At 57.9% G+C, this 18,995-nt stretch overlaps 2 protein-coding genes and 2 non-coding genes across 4 annotated transcripts in view; 1 reads left to right on the top strand and 3 right to left on the bottom strand.

The window, feature by feature from the left end:
• ACAT2 (acetyl-CoA acetyltransferase 2) overlaps positions 1-7,896 on the top strand; it is an 18,781-nt gene extending 10,885 nt beyond the window's left edge. The window contains exons 5-9 of the mRNA XM_029054125.2: positions 139-282; positions 1,756-1,878; positions 2,660-2,814; positions 6,985-7,095; positions 7,457-7,896. Of these exons, the coding sequence (XP_028909958.1) occupies positions 139-282; positions 1,756-1,878; positions 2,660-2,814; positions 6,985-7,095; positions 7,457-7,624 (701 nt within the window). The 3' untranslated portion in view covers positions 7,625-7,896. The remainder of the gene's footprint in view (positions 1-138; positions 283-1,755; positions 1,879-2,659; positions 2,815-6,984; positions 7,096-7,456) is intronic.
• Positions 7,781-18,995, bottom strand: TCP1 (t-complex 1). The gene is made up of 12 exons (XM_029054118.2): positions 18,847-18,995; positions 16,086-16,171; positions 15,458-15,586; positions 14,905-15,002; positions 13,563-13,673; positions 12,563-12,744; positions 11,611-11,737; positions 10,368-10,543; positions 9,596-9,719; positions 9,144-9,336; positions 8,873-9,036; positions 7,781-8,110 (listed from the first exon to the last, which is right to left on the bottom strand). Exons 1-12 carry the CDS (start codon positions 18,908-18,910, stop codon positions 7,891-7,893), a joined length of 1,674 nt encoding a protein of 557 aa, XP_028909951.1. The 5' UTR covers positions 18,911-18,995; the 3' UTR covers positions 7,781-7,890.
• LOC114809477 lies at positions 13,842-13,977 on the bottom strand. Its single transcript, XR_003757261.1, has one exon. It is a non-coding gene; the product is annotated as a small nucleolar RNA SNORA29 (small nucleolar RNA).
• Positions 16,450-16,585, bottom strand: LOC114809478. Its single transcript, XR_003757262.1, has one exon. It is a non-coding gene; the product is annotated as a small nucleolar RNA SNORA29 (small nucleolar RNA).

The raw sequence follows: 18,995 nt of genomic DNA, 5'->3' as shown, positions 1-18,995 counted from the left end.
CGCAACGGGGCACGGTGAGGAGGTGAGCGGGGGAGGAGTCGGAGTGTACGACCTGGGCTGGAGAAGGAGAAGAGGGAGGTGAGGTACATTACCGGGTTTGAGAAGCTGCTCACCTTCATGTCTGTTTCATTTCCTCAGCGGAAAATGTGGCCCAAAAATGGCAAGTAAACCGAGAGGAGCAAGACCAACTTGCTGTTGTATCCCAGAACAGGACGGAAGCTGCCCAGAAGGCAGGCTATTTTGACAAAGAAATCGTCCCTATCCTGGTGCCCTCCAGAAAAGGTGGGTAAGGGCGATGCCGCTTCCCTTGACGCGCTTGAACCCGCCGGGGACTCGGACCGCAGAATCGAAAGGGGTAAAAGCGGGCGCCTGGATCGTCGGGTCGGGGGAGGAGGGTGCTGGAATTGGGAGCGGAGAAGCAGCGGGGCCTATTGGAAGAGACCACAGGCTTGGCAGTCAGGACACACCGGGGTTAATAATAATAATAATAATAATGTTGGTATTTGTTAAGCGCTTACTATGTGCCGAGCACTGTTCTAAGCGCTGGGGGAGATACAGGGTAATCAGGTTGTCCCACGTGAGGCTCACGGTTAATCCCCATTTTACAGATGAGGGAACCGAGGCACAGAGAAGTGAAGTGACTTGCCCACAGTCACACAGCTGACAAGTGGCAGAGCCGGGAGTCGAACTCATGACCTCTGACTCCGAAGCCCAGGCTCTTTTCCACTGAGCCACGCCGCGTCCCGTGCTTGGGTTCTAATGCTGGCTCCGCCACCTGTCTGCTGGGTGACCTCGAGCGGGTCACTTCTCTGCGCCTCAGTTGCCTCGTCGGTAAAAACGGAGATGAATATGGCGAGCCCCAGGTGGGACGGGGACCGTGTCCAAACTGACGAGCTGGTCGCTACGCCAGCGCTTAGAACGGCGCCTGGCATATAGTAAGCCAGGCACCGTTTTAAAACCATTTAAAAAAAAACCATTTAAAACCATTTAAAAAAGCAAAAAAAAAAAGGAAAGCCCAGAAGGCTTTGGGACCAGCCCGTCGTCCCCCGGGCTGTTGCCGTGGCCCCGGCACCTCCCCCCGGAGGGTCTCCGTCCTTGACGGTGGAAACCCCTCACGTATTTGGCATGTGCTCACTACGTGCCGAGCAGCGTTCTGAGGGCTGGACAAGATAACGCGGTCGGAACGGTCCGTGTCCCACGCGGGGCTTACAGCCTGAGTGGGAGGGAGAAGGTTTTAGACGCGAGGAAACCGAGGCCCGGGCAAGTCCCCGGGCACGTGTGGTCAAGCGCGAAGCCGGGATCAGAACTCCAGTCCTCTCGACTTCTCTTCCCACACCGTTCTTCCGGGTGGAAGCTACGCGGCTTAAAAGAAAGGAAGAGGCTGGGTTCTAATCCCTGCTCTGCTCACTGCCTGCTGTGTGTCCAGGGGCAAGTCACTTAACTTGGCTGCGCCTTAGTTCCCCCGACCGTAAAACGGGGATCGAGTACCCGTTCTCCCTCCGACCTCGGCCTCGAGCCCCGCGGGGCCTGAATGACTCGTATCTCGCCCGGCGCTGAGAACCGGGCTTGGCTCGGGGTGAGCGCTCAACGCGTACCGTAAAAAAAGAAATGTCGGCAGGGAGACACCCGCTCTGAGGGCCCCGGTCCGAGGCTCTGGACCGTAAGCGTCCGTTAGGTCGTTCTTTTCTCCCACGCGCTTAGTACGGCGCTCTGCCCCCGGTAAGCGCTCCACACTGACGGCGGTGGTCGTTCCAGGTCCCGTGGAGGTGAGGGTGGATGAGTTCCCTCGCCACGGGAGCACCGCCGAAGCCATGTCCAAGCTCAAGCCCTACTTCCTGACGGACGGAACCGGCACCGTGACGCCGGCCAACGCCTCGGGTAGGCGTGGGGCCCGAGGAGGTGCCGGGGCTCTCGGGGAACGGCCGGCTCCGCCGTCGGTCCCCCGCCGACCGGCTCCTCCCCTCCGGAAGCCCTGCCGGGGAGGGAGGCGTGATGAGGTCCACGGGGAGGAGCGTGGCCTGGCGGGTAGAGCCCGGGCCCGGGAGCCGGAAGGCTCCTCCACTGGGCCGCCGGGTGACCTCGGGCAAGTCGCGTCACGTCCCCGTGCCTGAGTTTCCTCGCCTTTAAAACGGGGGTCGAGACTACGTACCACAGGGAGGGGTCCAACCCGGCTGCTTCGTGTCTACCCCGGCGCTTAGCGCCGTGCCTAAGGGCTCAACAGATACCACAGTTATCGTAACGATGATTATCACGCGGAGCCTGCCACGTGCCCTTCTCCGGCTGCCCGCCCATCTCCAACCCGAGGGGGTGTGTGTTTCTGGGCGATGCCAGACTACCTCCTCTACTTTCCGGGGCTAGGCCCTTACAAAAATCATTTCTCCTTCAAGGCGGGAAGCCTGGTGGGCCGGTCCCCGTTGGGCATCTGAAGGCTTCCAGATCAGGTGGCCTCTACAGCCCGAGGCGGCGGAGACATCCGAAGCCTCCCGGGGTTGGCGCCGGGGTTCCCGGTGGGATGGGCGTTTTCCCTCGGCTTCACGGCGTACGGTCCGGTTTTCCTGCTCTCCTTCCCCCGCCCTCCCGCCCCCGGGGCTTTAAACGCTTCACCGGCGCCCGCCGCGGGCCGGGGCGCGGCTCGGGAAAGAAAACCCTCCTCTCGCAGGGCTGAACGACGGCGCCGCGGCGGTGGTTCTCATGAGGAAGTCGGAAGCGGAGCGGCGAGGTCTGGATCCCCTGGCGCGCGTCGTCGCCTGGGCCCAAGCCGGCGTCGACCCCTCCGTCATGGGCATCGGGCCCATCCCCGCCATCCGGCAAGCGGTGAGTGTCCGGCTGGCTCCACGGGCTCCGTCTCTCCCCGACGGGCGTCAGCTGTTGCCCGAAGCCGACGTCCTCTGACGCTGGCTCTCCTGTTCCCCTCCCGGAGCCCTGGGGTGTCGTGAAGTCCGGGGTGGGTTTTTCCTTTGTCGAATCGAAGGCGGGGCGGCTCTTCTGCCGATGGATCGATTCTGACCCAAGTGACCCGCCACCCTGTGTCCGATACCGTCCGAAGCCCCTGGGGAATGAAAACTTCCCACCGGCCTGGGAGCAGCCTGGCTCAGTGGAGCGAGACGGGGCTTGGGAGTCCGAGGTCTTGGGTTCGAATTCCCGCTCTGCCAGGTGTCGGCGGGGTGACTGTGGGCGAGTCACTTCACTTCTCTGGGCCTCAGTTAAACCGTCTTGTAGAACGGGGATGAAGGCTCTGAGCGATGAAGACCGTGAGCCTCGCGCGGGGCGACCCGATGACCCTGCATCTCCCCCGGCGCTTAGAACGGTGCTCTGCACAAAGTAAGCGCTTAACGAATACCACCATCATCAGCATCGTCACCAGGAGCGGGTGGACAGTTGCGTGTGTAGGTACCAGTGGCCGTGACTCCCAAAGGGGAAGGAAGGACGGCAACAGAAACCCGAAGACGAGATTGGGAAGGTACCGTGTAAGCTCTCGGCCGTTTCCTCTTAGATCGTATTGTGCTTCGCACACCGTAAGCGCTCAGTGAATACGACTGAACCAAGACCCGGGGCTGACCCGAAGATTCGACGAACGGGAGCGAGCGTGGCCCGGTCCCTCACCTGCTCTGTGAGCTAGCGCACGTCACTTCACTTGTCCGTGCCTCAGCTTCCTCGTCTGTCAAAGGGGGATTAAGACCGGGAGCCCCGTAGGGGACAACGGACCGTGTCCGACCTGATTATTTCGTGCCTACCCCAGCGCCTAGTACGGTGCCTGGCACACGGCGCCTGGCAGCTACCCTTGGTTCGTTGTCGTATTTACGGAGCGCTTACTCGGTGTAGAGCGCCGTACTGTCCCGTGAACAGTGGCGTGGGCGGGGGGGACTGTGGGGCATAGGGCAGGTCTCTGTTCCTCTAAAACTAGGGAAAGAGGGGACATGTTTGCAAACGGTCGATCGGGAATTCACGTGGCACCGACGTCCTGGTTGGAGACGGTGATCAGAAAGGGAAGAACGGTGGGAAAGGACGGCGCAGCAACAGACACGTTCCTCGACGAGCTCGGTTTAGACGCGGGGAGACGTGAGACGAATCCATTCCCGATCCGTCCCCAAGTGCCGTCACTCTGAGGTTAATTAAGAATGCCGTGGTCTGATCCCAGTCGCAGGGTAGGCGCTTGACAGGTAGCAGTTGTAAAAAAAAAGAAAGGAGACCCTAGAAGGTAAGCGGTGTGACCGACGGCTTCGGGAAGAGGCAGGGAAGAAGGCTGCAGTGGACGCAGCGTGGCTCGGCGGCGAGAGCCCGGGCTTGGGAGTCAGAGGTCGTGGATTCGGATCCCGGCTCCGCCACCCGTCAGCTGGGTGACCGGGGGCGAGTCACTTGGCTTCTCTGGGCCTCGGTTCCCTCATCTGTCAAATGGGGATGAACTGCCAGCCTCACGTGAGACAACCCGATGACCCTCTGTCTACCCCAGCGCTTCGAGCGGTGCTCTGCACGTAGTTAGGCGCTAAACAGATAGCGACACGGTTATTATTATTACAATATCCCCCCTGCCCCCCGCCTCGCTCCGTGTCCGTGTGGATTTAAGAAAGAAAGGGAATCGTTGCGTCCTGCGCGTGGGTGTCCGTTGGCTGCCCGTCCCGCCTCAGTCCCGGGAGGGCTCGGCTCTGGCCCGAGGTGGGGAGGGGGTAGAGTTGACCCCCGCTGACCAGCCCCCTCCCCGAATACGCCTAAAAGCTGCGTGCGTTGAGAGGGTAGGGCGGGGAGGAGTCGCCTCGGAGCTTGGGTGTGCGGTCTTCTCCCGCACCCTCAAGCCCCGCGGCACTCGCGCACGGCGCCGTATTTTGTCGAGATGTATCTCCCACGCGTTCAGTACAGCGCCCCGCACACGGGAAGCGCTGGACGGGTATCGTCCGTTGCGCGGCCGCGGCGGGCGGACGTGTCTGGGGAAGGGAAGGGAGAGGAGGTTTCTCCTCCCCGCGGAAGGAGCGGCGGCCGGGCGGAGGGAGGCGGGAGGTGAGGGGCGGGGAGGCGGCCGCGCCCCTCTCCCCCACCCCGGTCTCAGCGGCCGCTGCTTTGCCCTTCTCCTCAGCTCCGTGGAGCTGGTCAGGCGGCAGGGCCCGGGGGCCAAGAAATGACCCCCGCCGTGCCTCTTCCTCCCCCTCCGGTTTGCTCTCCATTTACAGATCCAGTGGATCGGTCTCTCCGGGGTGTATACTGAGCCCTTGCTCCGTGCAGAGCGCCGTACTAGGCGCCTGGGAGAGCACGACAGAATCGGCAGACAGGCTCCCCGTCCCCCGTGAGCTTGAGGTCCAGAGGGATCCGAGGAAGGAGCCGGGCAGAAGGGCGGGCGGTGTTGGTGCCCTTGATCCCCCGTGCCGGCTGGGTGACCGGGGGCTTTTCGCTGGGCTTGCGTGTGTCCGTCTCGCCGTCTTCAGACGGGGGATGAAACGCCGAGTGTGAGCTCCGATGGGGGACGGGGACGGGCGCCGTCCTGATGGTCCACCTCGCCTCGGCACTCGGTACCTTGCCGGGCGCAGAGGAAGTACGTGACCTGTCCCTTTGTGACCTGTCCCTTTGTGCAGAATTCTCACTCTAGGCTTCGAGGCTCCGCATCACCTCGCCCCCTTCTCTCTTTCCCCCGCCCACCCCGCACGCTCCGCTCCTCCGCCGCCCGCCTCCTCGCCGTCCCCCGGTCTCGCCCGTCCCGCCGTCGACCCCCGGGCCGCGTCCTCCCGCGGTCCCGGGACGCCCTCCCTCCTCGCCTCCGCCGAACGGATTCTCTTCCCCTCTTCGAAACCCTACTTACAAGCTCACCTCCTCCAAGAGGCCTTCCCAGACTGAGCTCCCCGCTTTCTTCCCTCTGCCCCCTCTACCCCTCCCTTCACCTCTCCCAGCTAAACCCTCTTCTGCCCCCTTGCCCTCTGCTCCTCCCCCTCCCCCGTCCCCTCGGCGCCGTACGCGTCCGCTCGACCGTATATATCTTCATCACCCTATTTATTTTGTTTAATGAGATGTCCGTCGCCTCGATTCCATTTATCTGCTATTGTTTCAATGAGATGTTCTTCCCCTCGATTCTATTTATCGCCACTGTTCTCGTCCGCCCGTGTCCCCCGATTAGACCATCAGCCCGTCAGTGGGCAGGGACCGTCTCTCTGTGTGCTACCGATTTGTCCGTTCCAAGCGCTCAGTCCAGTGCTCTGCACATAGTAAGCGCTCAATAAATACAATTGAATGAATTCCGGACGGTAGTAGTCAGGTGAGGCAGTCGCTGTCCCGCGTGGGAATCGCTGCCGGAACGGGCGTTTACGTCGTTCGCTCCGTCGTCTTCATTGAGCGCTTACGCGGAGCCTTGGGGATGTGCATTTTGGCTCCCGAAGAGGTATCTGAGGCACCGAGAAGCGAAGTGACTCGCCTAAGGTTTGAGCGGGGCAGGGAGGCCGCGCTACTTTTCCTTTGTGTAGGTGGAAACCCATCAGTTATTTTCTGTGGGCAGAGCACGGTACCGAGCTCTTGGGAGAGCACGATCCAACAGAGGCGAGACCTAAGTTCCCTGCCTACAGTGAGCTCAGTCCGGAGGCAGCTCTCCGCCCAGGGTGCCGGCCCATTTAATCCCCGCCCGGTGCCCGGCCGCGTGGGGAAAGCCAGGAGAGGAGACGGATCCTCACCAGGCTTGGCACGGAGAGGCCCGAGTCCCCGGCGGGCCGGGCTCAGCTTCTCGCGGTGAAAAGGTGAGGCCGCGCCTTACTGAAACATCCCGACATCGAAGTGACGGCCCGTGGGAGGTAGGGGCTTAGTTAGCGCAGCCCGTTTTCCACACAGAACCCATCGGCAGGCCCAGGCCGAGACCAAGGGACGCATCCTTGGTGGATTGGAAACGCTCGTCTGGCGTCCGGGCTCGGCTCGGTTGTGGACGGGTCCAACGCTCCATACGGATGCCCGCTGCCAGCTTGGAACGGGGAAGGGACGTTCTCAGCCCTTCCTTCGTCCCCCCTTTTCCTTCCTCAGGTCGCTAAAGCCGGCTGGACCCTAGACGAGGTCGATTTGTTTGAGATCAACGAAGCCTTCGCTTCGGTCGCAGCAGCCATCACCAAAGACCTGGGCTTGAACCCGGAGAAGGTAAGCGCGCGCGCGCGCGCCGACTGCTCCTCGGGCACCCGCCGCCATCTGCTCATCTAGGTTGTGAACTCGTTCGTTCGTATTGATGGAGCGCCGGGGGCACGGCCCCGCGTACTAAGGCGCGAGAGTAGGGTTCGACGGACGCGTTCCCTGCCCGCAGCGGGCGTACGCTGCCGGCTGTCGCGTCGCATCCTCCCACCCTGCCCCTAGTAAGCGCTCGGGAAATCCTATTTACGGGTTTTAGGATTTACCGGATCCAGGTACGGAGCTACGCCTGCCTACCGGCAGCGGTCTGCTCTCTCCCCCATCCCGTCGCGGCGGATTTGCCGCGGGGCCCCTGAGCTCCTTGCTTTTTTTCCAGGTCAACGTCCAGGGTGGCGCCATCGCCCTGGGCCATCCGCTGGGAGCGTCCGGTTGCCGCATCCTGGTCACTCTCCTCTACGCCCTGGAGCGGACGGGCGGAAAGCGCGGCGTCGCAGCTCTGTGCGTCGGAGGAGGGATGGCCGTAGCCATGTGTGTGGAGAGATAGAGCCGACGACTCTTTTTCCGTTACGGCCTCGTCTCCGGGGTAATCGGAACGGGGGGGGGGGGGGGGGGGGGGTGAGGAGACGTCCCCTCCCTCAAGTAACCTTCCGGGCTTGGTCCCGGCCATTCCAGGGGACCTCCCCCAATAATTGTGAAGAACCCGATTTTAACAGCTTGCTTTATTTTAACCCCGTAACCGCTCGGTGTAAGACGGAAGCGGGAGAGGGCACTACTGAGCCGTAGCCTTGTTATAAATAAAAAGGAATCGCATCAGTCTTCGATGGCTCCCGAGTGTACGGCGTCTTCGTAACATCCTCCTCGCTTCTCGTCTTTGCTCTCCGGGTGCAATTTAATGAGGTCGTCGATTCGCAGGATGGTAATGGCGGCTTCGGTGGCGAACTTCAAGCTCTTGACTTTGACCAGGGTAGGTTCGAACACCCCGGCTTGTTTGTTGTCACGTGGTTTTCCGTTCACTAAATCAAGCCCGATCCTACGTTTGAAAAAGGGCGGGGGGGAGACGCGGGGATTTTTCATTAGAGATGCGGGGCTAAGGGTTTTTCAACTCAGTCCTGAATTCAATCGCTCTAGGTGGAGGGAAATCCAATCCTCGGGCGGCTCGGCCGCTGACGCCTAGGTTTGGGCCGGGGGGGGGAGATGGCTACCCACCTCGTTCTTCAAGATGGTGGGTGGCTGCCTTGTCACCCGACGCCCCATTAAAGCAATCTTAGCCCCGCCGCCGCGCTCCCCCCGGCCTCGTCCCTGCTGCCGACACGCCAGCTCCCCCACGCCAAGGGGCTTGCGACGCCAGTCCCCGAATTCGGCGCCCGCCCCGCGACCGGACGGAGCCGACTCGAAGCTCGACCGCGAGCGGTCGGTAGAGAACTCGGGCCCCCCTAATCTGTGGACCCGGTCCAGGTTTCTCTTCCTAACCTTCTTCGGTGCCTACGTGACGCGTTCGGCTCTGTCACGTTCCCCGCTTGGGACCCTTCCCAGGGGCAAGACGGCGTTCGGGTGCCTCGGGCTTTCCGGCGTGCCGACTCTAGAGCGGGCAGGACTCTAGGTGCTTCGTGTCGGAGGCTGGCTCCTTTGTTTCTCAGGACCGAGAGGGTGCCGGGCCCGAGAGCCCCGTGTGGAGGACGGCCCTGCTGGCTTATCCTCCTTCCCTGTCCCTTTCCCACTACGAGCGGACAGGAGGCTGCTACGTGTCCATTTGCCCCCCGGGACCCGCCTATCCCTCTGCTCTTACACCTACCACTTCAGGTTCTTGCGTTCCGGGTTAACCTGCGCCTCGTTGTGGAAGGCCCGCAGCTTGGCCACCAGGTCGGTGGAATCCTGGGCGGCGTTGACGGCCAACGTGTTGGGGATGACGAGGAGAGACCGGGCGAATTCCGCTATGGCAAGCTGCTCCCGCGATCCCTGAAGACGGACACACAAAGGGAGGCGTGGAGGAAATGACCTCGTGGCCGTTTAGGGAGGGAGGGATACACCCCAGCCGAGTCGCCTACCCCACCAACCGGCCTTACCATGCTCGTGGCGTAGTTTTCCAGGTAGATGGAGAGGGCTGCCTCCACCGCCCCGCCCCCTGGAACCACCGACTTGGACTCCAGGACTCGCTTCACCACGCACAGCGCGTCGTGCAGGGAGCGCTCCATCTCATCGCACATGAAGTCATTGGCGCCGCGCAGGATGACGGACGCGGACGTCCGGGCTTTCGTACTGCGAGGGGAACGGGTGCGGGTTAGAGGTCTTCTCCAGGAACCGTCGACTTTAAGAGGAGACATTTTGCCGCTGCCGTCCACCGCGCTCCCAGGGCAACGTTTACATCCCGCGGAAGACCCAACTCCAAGGTTCCGTCTCGGTTTACGGCGGAACCGTCTCGCTCCCTCCCCTCCCCCTCGCAGATGCAGCCGTTCTCACACCCGGCCGGACCAAAGAGAAGCTTCGGTGAAAAACGTACACTTGACCGAGTCCTTACTTTTTGACCAGGATGAGCTCGTCGTCACAGATTCTCTCCTGAACCACCTCTTCCGCCTGTCCCAGCATCGCCGATTCGAAACTTTCTTCTCCTTCCAGATTAGCCAGGGTCGACAGAATGGTCGCTTTAAAACCGAAGAGGGAATTTTAACAGAGGTGGGCCCCGGCCCCGACGTCGCTCGCCTCTCTGACCGGTTAGATGCCCTTCTCTTTCCTGTGCAAGGAGGTATTTTACTGTCTAAAAGAGAACCTCCAATTCACTCCGAGGTCCCAACCACCTCAGTATTATCACAGCTCAACTTGTCATTGACACGAGGAGCGGGAGAGTGGGAAATCCCGTCTGGTAACTCGAAGGAATGACCCAGAGGCTAAATACCGAGGACTGCTCGAAGTCCTCCAACTACGCGTTCGTGAGGAACAAGCTGGCATCGAGAGACGTGCGGCAGAGCGCGCGTTACTTTCCTTGAGGAACAAGGGCATCAGCTTATTCCAGCCTAGCTTCTCTGAAGCCTTCGCCAAGGCTTTCTACGAGCCACGCTCTTTCTCCGAGGGCGGGTCTGGGGACGTGGTCCACTCTTAACCCACAGGGAAACCTGAGTTGAATACACCGTCCAACTGAAACCTCAGCTATTCCTGTGCATCTCTGTAGTGAGAGAGCAAGCTCCTGTTCTGTCGCCCCGGCGGAGACCAACCGCCACAATAACCGCCAGAGGTCAAAGAGACCCAGGGGAGATAGGATACCGGCAACTGCTTTCGACAGCCCGGAAACGTACCTCCAGATGCTTTGGCGATGCGTTTGAGATCGCGCTTTAAAACTCGTCGCACTGCCATGGCCCCGGCTTCCACAAAATATTTCAGACACATGTCGTCAATGCCGCCGGTGGAGAGAATCACGTTGGCCCCGGTGGCCAGAATCTTCTGGATCCTCTCCTTGGTGATATCCGACTCTCTGCCAAGGGGAACGCGAGACCTTTTAGTCCGAAATCGTTGCCGACCGAACTGTCTCTCGACCATGCCGCCCAAATACCCACAAAAGTTGGGGATCCACATTTCAAAACTCCTCAGGCCGGTGAGAACGGTACTAACCAACGCTATTCGTTTAAGTTCTCGCTGCAGGCCGAGCACTAGCTCTGAACGCCGGGGTAGGTACGGCCGGGCTTGGGGTTCACGCCCTTAATCTCCATTTAACAGACGAGGTAACTGAGGCACAGAGAAGGTAAGTGATCGCACAGGTTGACCCAGCGGACGTGGGGCGGGGCCAGAGTGGGAAATGAAGTCTTTTTGACTCCCGGGCCTGTGCTCTATCCCCTAAGCCACGCCGCTATTAGTAGGCGGAATTATTTCTGCAAACCGCTGCGGCTGCTTTCCGCGGGGCGGGAGGGAGGTATCGGATTAGCCCCCGTGGAGATCCTGACCCTGGGCAGGGCGGAGATGATTCCCTTGCCCGACGTGCCCAGTTCAACAAGCCTCCGAGTAACCCCAGGACCAGCAGCCCCACTTGGTCTGGATTAGCAGGGCAGCAGGTCCTGTTCCAAACGCTCTGTGCTTGGGGTTCTGACCTCTTCACCGGCGGGACGCAAACTCTCGATTACAGGTACGAGTTGACTTTCTACAAGTTCACTTGTGGTTTCATCCACTGGCTGTCTCTTCCCCAGCTTCATTACCAGATGGGAGTCCTGGACCTAACCTCCATCCACCGGAGGATCTTTCCCTGTGCTTATTAGCTAGAGCTCTGCCGACCTGAAGGGCTCAGCCCCACCTACTGAATGCTCTTTGCTCAGCTGCACGCCTTCATTCATTCTTTTGCTCTCCTGGAAAAATGATTTCTGGTTGTACATTTTTTTGCTGGGCCATCATTCAAGGGTATCCGAGTGCTTACTCTATGCAGAGGACTGCGCTGTACACTTGGGAGAGTACCGTACAGCAGAACTAAGGAGGAGGAAGCTCAGTCTTTTCTCCTTGATTAAAAAAGTCCAGCCTCAGTCTTCGGTGGGGAAAATAGAAAATCCTACATACCTCTGTCTAATTTGATCCAATTTTTCAGGGTCTGTAATGACCACCTGCACACCCAGCTTCATTTTGGTCTTCTGCAGACTGAAGTCAAGGCAAGCGATTTTTGCATTCACTATTCTCTTGGGCATGCCTACAATAAAATACAAAGACCATTCAACTACTCTATTCAAAATACGTGCAGCAGAACTTCCACGGCGGAAAAAACGGCTCTCTCTCCAAGGCTTGTAAACCGAGTGCCGGAATTTACATTTCCACGTCGGCTCATTTTTTCCTTTCTGAACTGTTTTCGACTGCCTCGACACTCGGGCCTTAGCTGGACAGCCCTCCATCCGCAAGTAGGACTAGAACATTTGTGCCGCAGCACTCTGCGTTGCTTGTAGATTCCCAGAATGTTTAATAGTTCAGCTTAACAAGATCCAACAGACGGCTGAGGTGGAATTAACCCACTCCCACTGAAAACCTAAGAATTTATTTGCTATTAAAACTTACGCAGTGTCTTCAATTGCAGAAGGAAGAATCTGGCCCTGAGAAATTTTCTACCCTAAAGAGCATAAGACCTTGCAAGGCAGCAAGGAGATTCATCTCAACTAAAAGTCAAACATCATCTCCGGGGAGGGAGGAAAACTCTCTCGGGTGGTTTAGAGGTAACTTCCCGGAAGCTATAATAGTTATTACGGTACTCGATAAGCGCTTATTTTGTGCTGAGCACTGTTCGGAGCACTGGGGTAGATAGCATCGAAGGTCTCAGACTCCATCTGGTGTCACCCACGTGCCGTTAAGGTTACATTCTGATGGAGCCAGTGGGCTTCCATTCACAATAGGCACAACTCCAAACCGGCATTTCCCCGCGTTTAGATTTGACATCTCAGTCGCACAGGACCCAAGGGAAGCGAGGTGAGAAAACCAAGGCCCCCGAGTCTAAGGCGGACGCAGAGCGAGACGAAATCCCCCTCACCTTGTGAGCCCACCACACAGTTCAGTGCGTAACCATTGATCAGCATGCTCTCCTTCTGACTTCGACCGTGGGCCTTCAGCACGTTGACAGAGTTGATCGGGTACCGGGCCTGGCCTCTTGAGTCTGTGTATTTAACGGCAAGGACTGCATCCACTACCATGTTAGCGAAGAAGTCGCCGTCTCTAACGCAACCGTCAAGGAAAACCACGAACGGGTAATGGAACGACGGCTCAAAGTAAGGAAACCGGGGCCTGTTTCGAAGAGGATCTACTCGGTTTTTTTTAAGGATTTTATTTCGGGTACGGAGTGTCAAAGGTCTTAGGCCCTGTTGGAAAACGTCTAGGCCTTTCACCTCACACGACAGATAGTGTGTTTTTCTTTTGCTTCTGTCTGCTCCACCCCAGTTTCTACCCCTGCGTGGAACTCGGGCTGCGGGCACCTGCTCATCTGCGTCATTCCAGGTCCACCTCCCCATGAAACGTTCCCGGAACAAGCCCCGCGCATCCCATCCCGGGCCCGCCGTTACCCATCCACAGCAACCATCACCGTGAGTTTCGCTTTACTGGCTCCTCCGGGCCCACCTCGGCCCCCAACTGGACCCGGGTCTGCCTCGTTGACTTCAAGCTAAGTCGATGTGGTGGGGTGAGGGCAAGGACAAGCTGATTTTTTAGCAAATGCTCCCGGGCTGCTTGAATGCTGAACGATGCCCATATTGCCCCTCTCTTAAAAACCCTTCCCTATATCATGAAACATCCCTCGCCGACCCTGGTCCACCTCAAATCTCCCAATTGAAAAGCCACTGCCTTTCAGCCATCCAGCTCCTTCGATTCCAGAGAGCCTTAACTGTGAGCACCCTCCCCATCCAGTAGGTTTCGACAGGCTACAGATCTAGGATACGGCAATAAGGCCGTCTCCCCGCCCCCTCTCATTTTTTATGTGGTGGTAACTTGGGTGAAAAGGGCACTTGCCTCAACAGAATCTTAGTATTAGGCAAGGATACATTCCGATGATTTTGGAAGACATGGATGTTTTGGCGGCATTAGTCAGACAATCTCTACCAAGCTCGTCCGTGTTGATGATGAGATTTTCATTGATGTACCGGACTGCTTCCCTGTTTAAAAAAAAAAAAAAAAAAACCCATTTCAAATTCATAACGGTACCGTGCGCCGAGAGACGTTCTGGCAGTTTTGACGACTATTTTATAAATTTAATCGCTATAATTTAGCATTTATATTGGTCTAAGGAAAAACGTCCTATCGAGTCCAGTCATTTCCTGAACCTGGTTTTGTTCTGCCATTTCATATAGGGAAAAAGATATCAAACATCTTCTCCTTCAGACCATGGCAGCTTTTTGTCTATCCCATAAGCATAACCACTCAATCTGTGATTCAAAAAAGTGGTAGTCAAATGGGAAGAGAAGAGCATCGGCCTCGCTGACGGATTCAAACCGGACACCTGGCGAAAGAAATCAGGGCTTAAAGGTTGGGGGTCAACTCCCACTTTACCCTTTGATAAAAATTAACCGCAACAGATAATATGAGACCGGAAGCCCGTCCAACGGCGGGGACTATCTGTTGCCGACTCGTTCATTCCAAGCGCTTAGTACGGTGCTCTGCACATAGTCAGCGCTCAATAAATACTATTGAATGAAAGTCTACAAGAAGCCGAAGCAAGCTCCCCGGGGATCAGGACGCCTCGGGGCTGGGGTTTCAGGAAGGGCAGAGAACCCAGGTCTCCTCCTACTAGCCTGAGGCATAACCTCGGGCGGTAAATTAAAGAGTGTTGGAGGGGCCCTTCCTGCCCGCCGAGCACTGTGCTCAGTATTTGTGACCCTGCCCACGACACCAACCTCCCTGGGCCCCACTTGAACCTTAAATGGGAAGAACCTACCCGGGCTCCCTTTCTTTTAGCTTGGGGACCTCCGACGGAACAGGGACCGTGTCCGAACTGATCCGCCCAGTGTATTTCAGAGCTAAGCACCCTTCTTAGGCACCTAGTAAAGGTGTAATCACGTCCACCAATAGTATTTGAGCACGTACCGTGTGCAGTACCCTGTTCTAAGCGCTAAGGCGCAATCCCCGCCCTCGGGTTCCCACTCTCACCGGTTTACAGAACTCTCAGACCATGTTTTTTGTCTCAGCCCCTCAAACGCTGCCAAGCGAGGCTTCTTTTGCCGCGCCCGGCTGGCGCCGAACCCCAGATGGCCTTCAAAAACATAGGCGGTCTTCGGAGACATGCCCATATGGCACCAGCGGATTAGCCAAGCCAAACGCCAGTGAAATTCCCCAGCAAGTGTTTTCAATGCAAGTTACGGTGAGTATCTGACGTAAAGGCAGCCTTACTTGCAAGCCAGGCGATAGCCACCAATGATGGAAGTGGGGTGAATTTTCTGTTTGACTAGCTCATCTGCATTTTTTAAGAGTTCCGCAGCAATAATAACCTGTTGCAAGGAGAAAGATATTTTTAATTCCAAATGCACCCTCTTCAGGGACGCCCATCCTATAAAGAGGTCAAAGGGTTACAGCACAGCCTATCCTAATTCTTGTTCAATCAGGCGCAATTATTGGGAGTCCTGAGGTCCTGGGTTCTAATCCCAAGCTCCGCCACTTGTCTGCCGGGTGCCCCTGGGCGAGTCACTTCCCCTCTCTGGCCCTCAGTTCCCTCATCCGTAAATGGGGACGAAGACCGCGGGAGCTCCAAGCGGGGCAGGGATGGGATCCAACCCGACGAGCTTGGCTCTACCCCGGCGTTCAGCACAGTGCCTAGCGCACAGTAAACCCTTACACAATTCCTTAAAGAAGAATAAGCTTGCCAACCGAAAACGAGGTCCGTCAATTTAGAGAAATGATCACTGCCCAGGCCAACCACCCGAGGTGAATTCTAGTAGTTGCGTACCACCGAGGTGGTTCCATCCCCCACTTCTTTGTCCTGCAGATCGGCCAGCTCGCAGAGAACTTTGGCTGCGGGATGCTCCACTTCTAGTAACTTCAGGATAGTGGCCCCATCGTTGGTGATGGTCACATCCTATTTGAAAAAGAAAAAGTGACAGGAGTTAATCTCTGTTAAAGAGGAGACCATTACGGTAGTCATACGGTTTCCCCGCGAACTCCCTTAACTGGAAGACTTCTTTCCTACCAACGGTTTCTTTTCCGAACATACCTATGAGGGAGGGGCGGGTATCCCCACTGCCACTTTACAGGAAAGGAAACTGGTAGAGGGAGGGGCCGACGAACACATCTTCGAGCCAGTGGCACAGGTGGGACCAGAGGACTCTCCTGCCTCCAGACCCCGCTCTTGGCACTTGAATGTTGAATAAGCCCCCTGCCGCGACTCGAGAATGATCTCGGGTGTTTAACATCCTATAGGAAGTGCTAGATCGAAGGGAAGAATGCCTTTTCGCTGGCCTTCTGCTGCTCCTACACGGCGGCAAAAAACTTCCCGGGGAAACCCTTAGGAATCGCCCGCCTCCCCCGGCCCAGTCTTTTAAGGATCTAATAATAAATAAGGAATCCCCTTTACTTACTCCGATATCATCCACCAGCATTTTATCCAGGCCGACCGGTCCTAGGGAGCTTTTGACAATATTGGCGATGGAAGCCGCTGCCATAACTGCGAAGTTCAAGAGCAAAACCGGGTCGTATCAGAAAACAACGCCCGACTTGAAATGGACCACGCCCTTCTATACGTCTCCCAAATCGAGCAACCAATCTACATTCCATCATGGCCGAGAAATCCGAATACATCCTTCGCAAGGGTTCTTCCTTTAGGTGGCCCAGGAAAATGGAGAACTGGCTAAACGCACCTTCTCCCTGAACAAATCCTCAATTTGCATCGCTCGGTCAAACCTGTCCTCCTCAAGCTTCGCTCTGGGCCCTCTATCATCACCATGATGTCTGTTGTGCCACTTCATGTAGAAAAAAGGTACGGGAAACCTTCCCCTTCAGACCGTGGCAACGTTTTCTCTATCCCATAAGCATAACCTCTTCGTCTGTGGGACCGACAGAGAGGTAGTCAAATGGGAAGGGCGACGAGGCCGTCGTCCGCCATTACCTCTTCTCCCGCTTCCTTCCGCCTCACCCTTGCGGTTTAAATCCGGACCCTTCGATTCCACCCACGGCACTCATCTGTCATTTCTATTCACGTCCATCTTCTCCCTACTCCTTTACGGGCTCGCTATTTGTCAGACCCCGGTCCGAGGGATGGGTCCAGGTGAATCAGGTTGCACGGAGGGAGTACGGGCTGTGAACTTGTCGCGGGCAGGGCATCTTGTCTGCCCATTTGGCTGCAGCGTACTCACCTAAGCGCTCAACGCAGTTCACCGCCTGCCCCGGCTGCGGGCAGCCCGCGTTTCCACCAACTCTGCTGCCCTGTACTCACCCGGGCGTTCAGTTGACCGCTCCGTCAAAGCCGCCGACTGTCATTCGCTCTGTCGTATTTACGGAGCGCTTCCCGCGTGCAGAGCGCTGTACTGAGCGCTCGGGAAAGAGCCATCAAGTGGCATTCCCCGCCCCCGGCGAGCTTCGGACACGGTCTCCCGCGCTCTGAGCTGGTGGTTATGTCGTCCTCCCCCAGAGGTTCGGCACACACCAAGCGCTCGACCACCACCCACTGTCCCGCCTACTGTGATGGCTGTTACTCTCCCAAGGGCTCGGCACGGTGCTCTGCACACAGTAAGTGCTCAACAGCACCGACTGGGTGACGTATCCCCAGATGGCAGGAGAGCCCGGACTTTGGCCTGGACCCCAGGCGGCTAAGCACCACGGGGAAGCGGACCGCGGCCCGGGAGGCTCCGCAGGCTCCGGCCGACACGTGCGAGGCGTCACCTAAGCTCCATTCTGCCCACGGCTTCCTTCCTCTCTCGTGCAGCGGGCCAGACCCTGGGCACGTCTCCGGGCGGGCTGGACCAAGCGGGGCGGGCCCGGAGCCGCTACCCACTTGCCCGCGCTTTGCTTCCACAGATGGACACCGCTTCCTCTGTCCCCGGCACTGTACTAAGCGCTGGGGTCGTCCCGCTAATCGGGTTGGACCCGGTCCCTGCCCCGCGTGGACCTTGATGATGATAACGGTACCGGTTAAACGCTTACTATGTGCTAAGCGCTGTCCTAAGCCCTGGAGAGGGGGGAATACAAGGTCATCAGGTGGCTGTCCCACGAGAAGCGGCGTGGCTCGGTGGAAAGAGCCCGGGCTGGGGAAGCAGAGGTCATGGGTTCGAATCCCCGCTCTGCCACTCGTCAGCTCTGTGGCCGTGGGCAAGTCACTTCACTTCTCTGGGCCTCAGTTACCTCATCTGTACTATGGGGATTAACTGTGAGCCTCACCTGGGACAACCCGATGGCCCTGTCTCTCCCCCGGCGCTGAGAACAGTGCTCTGCACCTAGTAAGCGCTTAACCGATACCAACATGATTATGCAGTCACTTAACCTCTCTGTGCCTCAGTGACTTTATCTGTCAAAGGGGGATGAAGACTGTGATCCTCACGTGGGACAACCCGATGGCCCTGTCTCTCCCCCAGCGCTTAGAACAGCGCTCTGCACCTAGTAAGCGCTTAACCAATACCAACATGATTATTATTCCCCTCTATCTCCCGCAGTGCTTAGAACAGTGCTCTGCACACAGTAAGCGCTTAACCAACGCCAACATTATTATTATCCGGCCCCACGCCCCTCAACGGCTTTCCAGACTTCTCTGGGCCTCAGGGACCTCATCTGTAAAATGGGGATGAAGACCGTGAGCCCCACGTGGGACAACCTGCTTCCCCTGTCTCTCCCCCAGCGCTTAGAACAGTGCTCTGCACCTAGTAAGCGCTTAACACATACCAATATTGTTATTATAAAGTCATTTCTCTGGGCCTCAGTGACCTCATCTGTGAAATGGAGAAGAAGACTGTGAGCCTCCCGGGGGCCAACCTGATGACCCTGTCTCTCCCCCAGCGCTTAGAACAGCGCTCTGCACGTAGTAAGCGCTTAACGCATGCCAATAGTCTTTATTATTATAAAGTCCCTCCTCTGGGCCTCGGTGATCTCATCTGGAAAATGGGGATGAGGCCTGGGCGCCTCCCGTGGGGCATCCTGACGACCCTGCGTCTCCCCCAGCGCTTGGAACGGTGCTCTGCACCTAGTGAGCGCTCAACAAAGACGAAGATGATTATAAACGGGATGGATGGGCAGCGATGGAGTCAGGCTGAGGCCTGGGGCTGGTCCTGCCACCCCCCCCCCCCTCCCTCCCTCCCTCTCTCCCTCTCTCTCTCTTCCCTCCCCTGCCTCCCTCCGGGCCCCGGCCCTCACCGTTCTGGGAGCGGATGGCCTCCCCGGTGCTGCGGTCCCCGAACACCGACAAGGGCCCCTCCATCTTCCCCCTCGGGCCGCGCACGACCAGGGAAAAATGGCCACGGCCCAACTGTGGCCAATGGGGCAGCCCCCGCCCCGGAGGCTGC

The sequence above is a fragment of the Ornithorhynchus anatinus genome, chromosome 2 (assembly GCF_004115215.2).
Source record: "Ornithorhynchus anatinus isolate Pmale09 chromosome 2, mOrnAna1.pri.v4, whole genome shotgun sequence".
Taxonomy (NCBI): domain Eukaryota; kingdom Metazoa; phylum Chordata; class Mammalia; order Monotremata; family Ornithorhynchidae; genus Ornithorhynchus; species Ornithorhynchus anatinus.
The sequence above is the reverse complement of the archived record's forward strand: the minus strand, read 5'-3'. Positions and strand labels throughout refer to the sequence as shown.

What these genes read in the sequence shown, in the direction of transcription:
- TCP1 (XM_029054118.2), bottom strand. Translation starts at nt 18,910, where the DNA reads ATGGAGGGGCCCTTGTCGGTGTTCGGGGACCGCAGCACCGGGGAGGCC. An exon ending in TGCTGGTGGATGATATCGGA is followed by an intron (nt 15,587 to 16,085) that starts GTAAGTAAAGGG and finishes TTTTTCAAATAG; the next exon opens with GATGTGACCATCACCAACGA. An exon ending in GGGATGGAACCACCTCGGTG is followed by an intron (nt 15,003 to 15,457) that starts GTACGCAACTAC and finishes TCCTTGCAACAG; the next exon opens with GTTATTATTGCTGCGGAACT.